This window comes from Muscardinus avellanarius (assembly GCF_963383645.1).
Source record: "Muscardinus avellanarius genome assembly, chromosome: 3".
Lineage (NCBI taxonomy): Eukaryota > Metazoa > Chordata > Mammalia > Rodentia > Gliridae > Muscardinus > Muscardinus avellanarius.
This window is the reverse complement of record NC_137788.1, coordinates 104,104,823-104,117,498: the sequence shown is the minus strand read 5'-3', so window position 1 is coordinate 104,117,498 and position 12,676 is coordinate 104,104,823. Positions and strand designations below refer to the sequence as shown.

Sequence of the window (12,676 nt, the reverse complement as noted above, 5' to 3'; positions counted from 1 at the left end):
ATTATAAATGCATATGTGTGAACTCTACTGGACCTTTTGGGGAAAAGAGAGGTCAGTAAAGATTAAGACTAAAAGGTTTCCATTGTATTGGACCATTAGCTAGTCATGGGTGCCCTTATTAGAACGGTTTTAAGGGAGGATAGCAGTAAAAGCCGAATTACAGTAGATCAAAAAGAAGAGAATAAGGATTGCAGTAGTAGACGGTTAATACACACACACACACACACACACACACAGGAATAAAATCTCAAAAGAGTGAGGGAACAAATGACTAGCAGGTTACACATAATCAAGAGTTATCTGCTCATATTTTCATTTCCTTTTATTTCTTAAGATGGGAAGAAAACAACAGATGCTTCATACTGAGGAAAAGTTATCTAGAAAGAAGTAGGTAAATATGCAAGATGAAGCATCAAGGTCCTAGAGGAGATGGAAGATGGGATCAGGAGCATCTGAAACTAGTGGGAAAGAAGCTGAATGATTCAAGACTACTCAGGTGCAGTGTCAGAAACCCAACTCTAGTTGAAGAAAAGGAAACTGGAGTTTTTTTGTTTTTGTTTTTGTTTTTTTGTGGTACTGGTGATGGAATCCAGGGGCACTGTACCTCTGAGCTACATCCTCAGCCCTAGTTTTTAGTCTTTTTTTAATTTTTAAAATTTTTTATGGGTGTGGAGATGGAACCCAGGGGCATTCAACCTCTGAGCTATACCCCCAGCCCTATTTTTTATTCTTTATTTTGAAACAGGGTCTCACTAAGTTGCAGAGAGTCTCACTAAGTAGCTGAGGCTGTCTGTGAACCAGTCTCCACCTCCCATATGCTGGGATTACAAGCATGCACCAGCTTGCAAGGCAAAGTGAAGGTTTCTTTTCTTTTCTTTTCTTTTTGTGTGTATATGTGTGATGAGGGTGGAATAGGGGCTTTTCTACTTCTGGGCTATACTCCCAGACCTATTTTATACTTTATTTGGAAACCGTCTCACTAAGTTGCTGAGAGCCTTACTCAGTAGCTGAGACTGGCTTCGAACCTGTGCAATCTTTCTGTCTCAGCCTCCCAAGCGCTGGGATTACAAGCATGCACTACCATGCCCGGCTCAAAGTGGAGGCTTCTTAAAGGGTGAAACTGACTTTAGATTAAACTCAAATGATATCAGTCTGTGTGTCTGTCTCCCAACTTTCTTGCTTTCTGGTTTGCTTTATTCTCAGTTTTTCTCTAAGTGATGTCAAAGATGGCCAGCGGTGGCCAAGATTTGACTCCTTTAAACTTGAACTTAAACATCATAATGTTCCAGTTTCCATCTTTCTCCTATTCTGTAAGCAAAGGCTCTTCATCTTCCCACTTCTAAGTTCCCTGTATCCCTCCTCCCATACTTAAACCCAAAGGACATTAAGTCCTTCCAAAACAGTGCTTCCATATTTCCAAGGTCAAAACAAATTGTTAGTCACCCTAATCCCTAAGGATTTTCTGTCTGGGCCAACTCCATTTTTAAGACTGGTTTAATATAATTCTCATGTGCATCCATCCAAATAAATTAGCTTTAGTGTAAGTAAACAAATTTTCTTATTATACCCACTGGAGAGCTCTATGGCCCATGATGGTACTGGCCCACATTCCAAGCTTGGCCTCCTCCCTGCAGGTTGAGGAAGCCAACTTAAGTAATTTAAATTCTTTTCAAGTGTTGAGCTAGACTGTTTATGAGGGGGCCTCCTTAAGCCTCTTGCCCTTTCCACAGTCAAGTCCTTGAAAAAAAGTATTTTTTCAGAATTCATGAAAGTCATTTGTGACAAGTACCATTAGGCTTAAACATTGAACTTTTTACTTATTAATCAAAAATCCATAGTTTACAAACAGTGTTTAGTTACATGTAGTTTTAGGTATACATATTATCAGTTGACTTGAGAACTCAAAGCCCCAGTTTAATTTTTGGAGATCATGCAAACCTCAACTTCTGATATTAAGGTAAAAGATAATGTAGGTCACTGACTTTTTTATATGCAAGTGCACAACCATTTCCCCCCAATGGCAAAGCATGGATTTGGTACTACTCTGTGTTACCTTCCCCTCCATCATGGGCACTGTCCGTGTGCAGGCAAAATGCCCAGTGGAACTGAATCAATGGCTGTGAGATACAGCAACGCAGTGTGCATGGAAGGTCATGGGCAAAGAGCATAAATAGTCTTTAAAGTCGAACAGCGGCGCCATATTGCCACCAGCGGCAGCAGCAGCGAATTCAACAAGTCCAGTACAGCTACATCTGCGAACTCAAGAACAGTGAGTCAAATTGCGGGCCACAGAGGAGAAATCCCAGTACTGTACTCCCTGGGACTTGACCCAGTGGGGGAGTGGCGGTGGCAGAGATATCACACCATAGGAGAACGTGCAACCTGGCACCCACCACAGTCTAAAGCAGCCTCTATCGACTCCCTGGGTCGGAGACTCTGTGATACAACCCAGTAAAGGAGTAGTGGGGTCTGAGATACTACAGACTCGAGATCCAGGGCACCTTAAGTGAAGTCATAGTGACCCAAGGGAAGAACCCAGAGAAGGCACCAACTTCCAAAATCATGGGAAAGAGGAATAACACTGGAGCAATGAATGCCCACAACCCCACAACATCAGAACCCGATAAAACAGAAAATCAGAGATTTCTAGAAGATCAAATCAGGAAAATAACTGTAGAAATAATAGAGGTGCTTTGAAAAGAACTCAGAGAGAGCCAAAAAGAGATAAAGGATGCAATTAATGAAATAAAGGCCTCAATTCAAAGCACAAACAACCGATTAGACCACATGGAGAACAGAATCTCGCTCTTAGAAGATGATCATTCAAAAAATGAACGCATAGTTTCTAATCTAGGAAAAAATATCCGACAGCAGGAATCTGATATTGAAATATGGGCCCATTTTAAGAGAGCTAACCTAAGAATAATTGGAATAGAGGAGGGAAAAGAAAGTGAAACCAAAGGGATCAATAATCTCTTCAAGGAAGTAATAGCAGAAAATTTTCCAAACATAGAGCAAGAGGTCGATACACAGGTCCAGGAAACTTATAGAACTCCCTTTAGACAGGATCGGAGAAGAGGATCCCCACGCCACATAACTGTCAAAATGACCAATGTGGAAGCCAAGCAGAGAATCTTAAAGGAAACAAAAACAAAGGGCCAAGTGACATTCAGAGGCAAACCAATTAGAATCACTCCAGACTTCCCAAACCAAGTCATGAGAGCCAGAAGGGCTTGGAGTAACATATCCCAAACTCTGAAAGAAAACAACTTCCAGCCAAAAATTTTCTACCCAGCAAAACTTTCTATCAAATTAGATGGAAAAATAAGAAGCTTCCATGACAAACAGAAACTGAAGGAATTTATGTCTTCAAAACCAGCACTAGAGAAAATACTCAAAGAGATTAACTACAAAGAAGAATTAGGTAACACACACCAGAACCAGAGAAACAAGATTTTCCATCCAACAGACAACTAAGATTGGTTATCTGTGGAGATTCATTTTATATGTTAGTCTTTTACCTATCTCTAAATGGTATTGTTTGCCTTTATTGTTGTTAATTTTTAGGATTTCTAGTTGGAATATTAATATACCTTCAGATATAGCATTTGGAAATATTTTATCCAATTCTATTAGTAACTGTTAACTCTGTTTACATTGTCTTTGGATATACAATTTTTTTTTTATTTTTTAGGGAGTTTGTATACTCTTCTGTTGCCTGTGCCATTGAAATCATATCCAAGAAATCACTGCCAATTTCAATGTTGTGAGGTTTTATGACCCAGATTTTCTTCTAAAAGTTTATAGTCTTAAGATTTATATTTAGGTATTTTATATATTTTGAGTTAATACTTGTAAATGGGATTGGGTAAGGGTCCAATTTTATTCTTTTCCATGTAATTATTATTTTTCAACAATATTTAGTTAAAAGATTATTATTCCCACCACCAAATGTTCGTGGAAACCTTGTCAAAAATAACTTGATAATATAGGGAAGAATTTAGCTCTAGGCTTGTATTTAACTCCAATGGTTTATATATCTGCCTTTAGAACAGTACTACACTGTTTCAATTATTGTAGCTTTATATGGTTTGAAATCAGAAAATATATATCTTCTAGCTTTGTTTTTCAAGATCGTTTTGGGTATCTAGAGTTCATATTCCATATTAGGATAGATTTTTTTCTGAAAAATAAGTATATAAATATATGATAGTTTCACCTAAAAAAATAGGAAAAAAATATTCTCTGGTAAGAAAGCAAGCAAAAAGAAATATTGAAATGTTATCTTTAAGTCATCAAAAGCTTGGTATCAGACAAATGAAACTGTTATGTGAGATTATCATTTTTAATTTTGGATAAATTGCTATAATACTAGATGTCAACCACTAAGCCAAGCATGGGAAGGAGGGATGAGGAGGGAATGGGGTGGGGATCGGGTGGGGGCTGACTGGGCGATGTGTGCATGTATGTCTACAATAGTTTGTATCCCACTATGATGTATGAATACAGTGCACCAATAAAAATAAATAAATAAATAATTTAAAAAATAGTCTTTAAAGTCAAGTCTGCAGAGGACTTTAAGCATCTATTAACATCAGACTGTCACAAGACAGTATCTAAGGAAAGAAAAGAAAAGAAGAAAGAATCTAAGGAAGGAAAAGTAAAAATAGTTTACTAAGCATATTTGCCAGAAATCAATGTTTCAATATTAATGAAGGTTTAGATTAGAATTGAAGACGATTCTGCTCCTTTAAATCCCTTATCAATCTCCCTCTATCCATAAAACCTTTCATAATTTTACTAGCTTTTCATGATATAGAAACTGAATGTGATAATAAAAGCCAAAACAGCACAAATTGCTTTTGGTATAAATGCTGGAAAATATCTCCTATTACTTGAAGGGCTATGAAGGATTTAGACTTGTACATGTAAAATGATCGTGGCCTCTTTTCCAGGCTTTGTAAATTGACCTTTTGGGGTATAACTTTCATAGGTCAGTTGGCCCACCAGAGTAATTAAATTAAGGAGAATAATTCCCATACTCTCCTCTAAGTCTTGGTGGAGCAACTGGCCTATGAAAGTTTATCCAGTGCATTTGAATGACCAGGATACAATGTGATACCGCAGATGTCACATATTCCTCCACCCCAGCCCTGCTCCTAGCTTTGAAAGGCGGTGTCTCCTGACGGTGCCCTGACACCAGGTTCCTGCAGCTTCTGACCACCTGACTTCCCTTCATGACTCTACGTTACGATAGCCTCTGGCTCTCAGTCAGGACAGCCAGCTCAGGGCAGGCTTGCACTAGTACTTCATGTTCCTGTTCTCCATCTTACCTTAATTCTGCTTTTTCACTTGAAAACCACAAAAAGGCTCTTTCACTCATGTTTTTCTCCTAAAGCCCCTTAAGCTCTCTAATCCCTGTGTGGGTATGCATGAGGATGAAATGCATGCACAAGGTATTGTGAAACATAATGATATTTTATTAGTTTTATTCCAGGTAAACACATTTAACCAAGTTGCAAATTACATCACTATTAACGCTAGACAGAAAATCCCACCAGGAAGGACTTCTGAGGTTTGGTGCAGTAGTTCGTCTTGATGCCCTCATGCACACAGTCACTGAAGTCAGTATCACACTTGCCACACTTACAGCTTACAGCCACCGGGTAGGAGAAATAAGGAGCCACATGGTGTGGGCACCCTGGTATTTCTACAGTTCTGTAAATGAAGTCTCTATATGTACAGACATCCTGGGAGAGAGCATATTTGGGAAGAAACAGCTTGCCATTGATATCCTGAGGAAAGAGTAGAAAAGAGATCATAATGTGCTAGGACTTTAGAAAACATAGATAATGGACACATAAAAGCCAGTTTACCATTTTTTCCCCCACAAATACAACTAGGGGAGGATTTCTTGGTCCTGTTCCCCAATACCAATTTAACATGTCTACACACTGGGATCAGATAAAGTTTAAATAAATTGGGGAAGTAAAACTTATCCATACCCATTTTACTTAGTACATTCACATATTATAAACTGTATGTTCTACTTCCTGAGGTGCCAATAATCATTGGATTTGGAAAATGAGATGGTGATTCACCTCCTTTCCTTTACAGATACAAATGGACTGCTTCTAGGTTTATATAATTCACAGCTAGAAGAAGTGAGATGGACTACATACCCGTGTCATACAATATCCTGCACAGATGGTGGTATTGATGGTGAGGCAGTAGGCACACTCTTTCCTATCGACGTGCATTGTATACTCAGTTGGAATACAAAAGGACATTGCTTGCCCCCATGCAAGACCAAAAAGAATGGACACCAGGAAGATAGCAGTCATGCTAAAATCAAAGATAAAGTTAAGAATTAAGAAACATATTAGTATGTATCCTTTCAGGACATTCAGAAGGCATATTTGGGAAAAACTTACACACACACACACACACACACACACACACACACACACATTTGGATACACATAAGTGCACACCCAATAATAAAAATTGCTTCCACTTAATGAATAACTTCTTTTACCTAGGCCCTATATTAGGTGTTCTTCATAGCTAATGTTCTCAAACCTTCCAATATACACTTCTCCATGCCTATGATTACCATACCCCATAGTGTAGGAGCTCACCTGCTTGCAAGTGCCACTGAGCATCACTGGACAGTGAAATGGCCTAAAGCATCATAGAAAATGGTAGAGATGCGTATGTCAACTAAATGTAAAATCTTCATTCAGTGGAAATTAATCCAAATACTTGCCTTTATAAGAAGTCAGTTAACAGTTATGCTTCAGAAAGGGATTTCCCAGAAATATAATTTTCTAAAATCTTTGGTTCAATAGCGTAAAAAATTCAACAAACCTTTTTGTCATAATCAAATAGGGCAAAGAAAACAAGAAAAAAACATAACTAAACTTCAATACCATTGCAGTGCATATAATCTTGAATAAAATTCCCTCCATTGTCAGTCAAGGAAGATATCATAAAGCTGGAGAAAGTCAAGAAAGGGTTCATTAAAATTACCACTCGTTTGCTGGGCGTGGTGGCGCATGCTTGTAATCCCAAGGCTTAGGAGGCTGAGACAGGAAATTGCACAGGTTTGAAGCCAGCCTCAGCTACTTAGTGAGGTTCTCAGCAACTTAGTGAGACCCTGTTTCCAAATAAAGTATAAAAAATAGGTCTGGGAGTATAGCCCAGAGGTAGAAAGCCTCTGGGTTCCACCCCAGTACCACCAAAAAAAAAAAAAAATACCACTAGTGTTAAGAAGGAACCCCCTCCTTAAAGGGTATTCCTTTAAGGTTGAAAAAAGTGAAGTTGGAAATTTACAAATAAAAGATTACTTTTCACAGAAGATATATGCAGCTTAATCTCTCAAAAAGATTTTAGAGGAAAAAAATATTGGCAGACACAATGAGAATAATACAATCAAGAATAGCAGATCCACTATGTTTTAGTTAGGAACATTAAATATTTCTTGGCTGCATGGAAGACAACAGAGAGTCCATTATGCCCCCCAGACATAAGCAGAAAATGCTTCTAAATAGAGCCTGTCTGATGAAGCACTTGCTCAATATCAGTTGGACATTGTAAGGATCTGGAAAATGTTATGACATAATTATTTTAGTTCTGCTACTGAGAGAGGGTAATCAAATTTCAGACTTTTGGATGTAGGTTGATCACCTCAATGATTAAGATTTTTTTCATTTTACTAATATTATACAGCTAGCTAGATATGTGTTTTGTTTTGTTTTGTTTCTTCTCAGGTATCATTGTCAGTAAAGAAAATATATACCTTACTGGAAGAGGATTAATACCTACGAACCAAAGTTGTTTGTTTATTCTACTAAATAAATTATTATTCACTAAACACTTTATTCAATCATCAAAAATATCAAGTTTTCTCAAATATGTCAATTAGATCCCAGCAGCATCTTTAAGCTAAAATCTCTATTTAATGAAGCCTCACACACCCAGTGTAAGTAAACCAGAAGTTTGCCTTCAATAAATTTATAAGAAAAAAATAGAGACCACATTACATAAGGTACCAAGGATTTATGTTAAATGTCAACTTTTGTGTGTGTTTGTGTGGTACTGGAGGTGGAACTCAGGGCTTTCTACCTCCAGGCTATACTCTCAGACCTATTTTATACTTTATTTGGAAACAGGGTCTCACTAAGTAACTGAGGCTGGCTTTGAACCTTTGCGATCCTTCTGTCTCAGCCTCCCAAGAGCTGAGATTACAAGCCTGCACCACCACATCCAGCTTAAATGCTAACTTCTAAAAATTAGTAGTTGTTCATCAAATCTCTTTTCCTGGAATGAGAATTACAGATACATTGGATAAACATATGTGGAACGTGTAAGTCAGGTACTGAGAGACACAAAATGGGGGAAATATGGTTCTTCAGCTAAAGGGCTGATAGTCCAGCGAAGGAACTAAGAATGAACCAAATAATTGAAGAGTCCAAATTGGGGGTTGGTGGGGGCTAACTGGGAGATGTGTTCATGTATGTCTACACAAGTTTTTTTTATCCCATTATGATGTATGAATATAATATGCCAATAAAAAAATTTTTTTAAGTACATATTTCAGAACATGAAAAGAATTATAAATTAGACTCACAATTAATCAGATTTCTTTAGGCTTATTATGCTTACCTGTGAATAGACAAGTAACCTAAACCAGATTAAAAAGAAGGGTTTTCTGGTAAACTATTTTAAATAAAATATTTCCTAGTCAATCATTCCTTATAGGTTAATTTTTGGTTTTGCATTTGAATTAGGGAGTGAAAACATAAGAATTCCTGTGACTTTGTTTTTTGGTTCTGGGGATCAAACTATGGCCTTACATTTACCAAGCAAACTGCTGTATTGATGAGCTGCGATTCCAGCCTGAAAACAGGAATTCCTTACTCATGAAAACTGGGATTCTCAAGTGCCTTAAAAATGTGAGCTCCCTCTATGGTATAGAATTGGTTCCAATATTTTAGAGTCACAGACTTAAAGAATCCTCTCAAAGAACTTACAAATATTCACTAGGTAAGTGATATAAAACACTAACCCATCATGATCATATAGTTTCTGCCTGTCTACCATAAGATATAATTCACTTCACATAGTTTAACTTCTAGCTCCTATACTCTCTATAAAATAGATGTGTGGTGACCTAGAGGTGAGAATATTGGTCTAGAAATTAAGGGACAGAATTTTCTCATGGATCTATGAAAAATTGACTAAAATATTTAATATGTTTCAGCCTTGTTTACAAAACAGAGACAAGTATACCTGTTTTTCTTTAAAATTATATGATGAAAAAATTGTGCTATAACTTTTTACCATTGTTGCCCCATTCATTACAGGCAGTTTTCTTTCTGAAGTTCCTCTTACATATGTAGAACTTTAAACTAACAAAAGTAAAATATTAAAAGTATTGCATTACCAGCACAGTAGTTTTATATATATATGTATATATACATATATATGTGTGTACACATATATAATTATATATATAATCACTATTGAATCCAGGGGCATTCTACCTCTAAGCTACACCCCTAGCCCTAATTTTTTTTTTATTCTTTATTTTGAAACAGGATCTCACTAAGTTGCTGAGAGCCTCACTAAGTAGCTGAGGCTGAGACAGGAGGATCACAGGTTCGTGGCCAGCCTTGAAACAAATTTGGTACACTAATGTACCAAGTTAGGGTGATATCCCTGGTCTAAGGATTAGCAAACCAGAATTCTGCTTCCAGATTTAATTGCAATTGCGTGTAAGTGAGCAATTTAATATCTGTATCCCTTCATTTTTTCCACATATGCCTTCCTGAAATCATAAAAGAATTGAACAATACCTGTGAAATACTTGACTCTGCATAAGAAAAATTATACAGCTATATAAATCAGTGTTAGTTAAATACCTTTCTATGTATCTGCTATAATTTTTCCTTTCTTGTCACCTGGGGTTCCATCTGTGATTTAATTGCCTCTCCTAAAATCATCACCTTACTGAGCATCTAAACACAGAAGGCATGATTTCAGGCAGGCCATGAATAACAGCAGCTTCTTCAGCAGCTTGACCATATGTCTCCACTTTCAGTGTTTTCTCTTATTCCAATATATATTCTTTCCTTTGCTCCTTTCTCCACCTTTTCTCTTTGTGTGCTCACTGCTTCCAGTCTTAATGAACAGATGATTCTCTGTTCTGCCCAGTTCCCTCACCAATTGTTTCTTTCCAAATTCATTTTTATATTATGAAAAGAATCAATTGCTCATTCAATGAACAATTCCAGAATTTCACTAAAGCAGCATATTTTTCTAGAGAGAAAAATGTAGCATCAGGCAGGAGTGTGTGTTAAATATTACCCAAGGAGATCTCACTATTAAATAACTAAAAAGACCTTGTATACAGGGTATATTATGCCTGTAGGCATTCAAAACTGAATTTAAGATTTCCCAAAAGTATATTTTCATCAAAGATGACTATTAGTAACTGAGAACACTTAATATACAGATTATACAATTGATAAAAACATTTAAATCAAAAAACATAATCAGAAGAAAGCCATGTATATCTTTCTTCATTAGGAAACTGACCAGCTGTTTCTCTTCTCTTCCTTTCAGTCAAAGGAATTTTTTCTTATCCTTGTGTATACAGTTCATTCACCCTTACCCACCACTGAACAATTCAGATCAATAATTAAGATTTTTAGACCCCCCCTCAGCATTTGAAATTTCTTTAAAATGCTACAAGTGTGAAGATAAACAGCTAGAATGTGCACATTTTATTTCACCGAGCCTTCTCAATAAACACCTACCTTACTTTGCATTGATGAGCGGGTGCTGTGATGAGCCAGACTCTTGGTTCCTTTTATACCCTTCAGGATAATTCCTCTCTGATCTACTTGTTTATATAACTGCATCTGAATTACTGCTTTCTTATCTGAAAAACATGTATTGAAAATTCATACTGAACCCCAAATAAAATATGTTTAGATAAACAAGTTCACAATACCTTACCCTGGAAACTCTTGACATTATTGTAGCATTCATTTTCCTCTCTCCTATTTCAAAATAAAGTTACTTTTAAATCTATCTTTCATTAATATAAAAAATATTAATGAAGGCTAGACATATAATGGGGAAAAACAAATTTAAAACTGCCTTGCCATGATCTAAGTAAGTCTTGAGAATGAAAATGTATTTAGGGCTTGAATGTTCCAAATTTTGCCTAACTGCTCATGTAGACAAATACAGAAGTGTTCCTTATCTACAAAACAAAGACAACTTCTTTAAAGAAATCTGGGGCAATTTGCCCATATGTTTCAGATTTTTTTCATTAGTTCAAAATTGTTTACTATTCTTTTATTTAGATTTAAAAGATATTAAGTACAGTTTACATGTGTGAAATAGTGTCTGTTTAAGTAACGTGGCCAAATCTGGCAGGATGTGAGGCTGCCCCGAGATTTTCTGGCTCTGCCATCCACTTCTCTTTGCCAGGGGCACCTCCACCTCTGTTTACTTCATCTTCCTCACCTATTAAAAGGTAATGCCACTGTTTCTGTAAGGCACTTAATACAGTGTCTGGCACATAGTAAGGGCTCAATAAATGACTGTTAATTTACAATAATCTAATGTATTTAGTGACAGTGTCTATATTCTAATAGATAGTACATTAGTTGAATACATAAATGTCTGAGGGGACCCGGGTGTGGTGGTATACTCCTGTAATATCATTACTTGAGAGGCTGAGATGGGAGGATTGCAGGTTCCAGGTCAGCCCAGCAACTTAGTGAGACCCTGATTCAAAATAAAAAATAAAATAGGGTTGTGGGTATAACTCAGAAGTAGATTGTCCCTGAGTTCAATCCCCTGTGGGTGTAACTCAGAAGTAGATTGTCCCTGAATTCAATCCCCAGTACAACAAAAACAAATAAATAAATAATAAAAATATCTGAGGGGGTACATAAATAATTACTGAATGCTTGGAACGCATGTACACATTTCTCCACCTCCATAACTATAACTCAACTATATTCCTTTAAGCCTCTTTCCTCACTGTAACTACAGTAATATGTCAAAAAAGCATTGGGAATTTCTAATTGCCATGAGAAAACAATCCAAAGTCCTTACTATCATTTACCAAGCCCCTCATGATCTGTTCCAGCTCTCCAGTCTCATTTCTGATCTGCCACCCTCCCTCCATCTTAAGCCGCATTCCTCTCCACCTCCCATATTTGTTCAGCCAAGCTGAACTGAGTGTCCTAAATCGGTCCCATTCTTTTTTGCCTCCAAACCTTTTCATATGCCATTCCCTCTGCTGGGACAGCTGCCACCTCCCACCCCATTCCTTCTTCATCTCGCCTCACTCCTACTTACCTTTCACAGCTCACTTGAGAAAGTGCCCCTTTAATAAAGCCTTCTCTGATCTCCCAAGGCCTTCCTTGTGGTTAGTAGCTTTAAGAAAACTGGAGAAAATATGCAGAACCCCTGGCCTCTGGTAGATGCACAATAAATCACATATTTTTCTATAGGTTATTGACAATCCCACTTGTCTTTACTTACCCTCATCTTTATTGTTAGTGATTTTTAAAGAAAAAAAAAGCCTGGATAGGTGATTCTCCATAGAAGATGATGGAGAGGTCAAGGCAGAGTCTGGGCTAAGTTAAAA

The 12,676-nt window shown here is 37.1% G+C and overlaps 1 protein-coding gene across 1 annotated transcript; it reads right to left on the bottom strand.

The window, feature by feature from the left end:
* Positions 1-5,540: 5,540 nt before the first annotated feature.
* On the bottom strand, positions 5,541-10,858 carry TSHB (thyroid stimulating hormone subunit beta; the record flags this gene model as incomplete). Its single annotated transcript, XM_080690521.1, has 3 exons — positions 10,824-10,858; positions 6,183-6,345; positions 5,541-5,795 (listed from the first exon to the last, which is right to left on the bottom strand). Exons 2-3 carry the CDS (start codon positions 6,342-6,344, stop codon positions 5,541-5,543), a joined length of 417 nt encoding a protein of 138 aa, XP_080546647.1. The 5' UTR covers position 6,345; positions 10,824-10,858.
* Between the last annotated feature and the right edge of the window lie 1,818 nt (positions 10,859-12,676).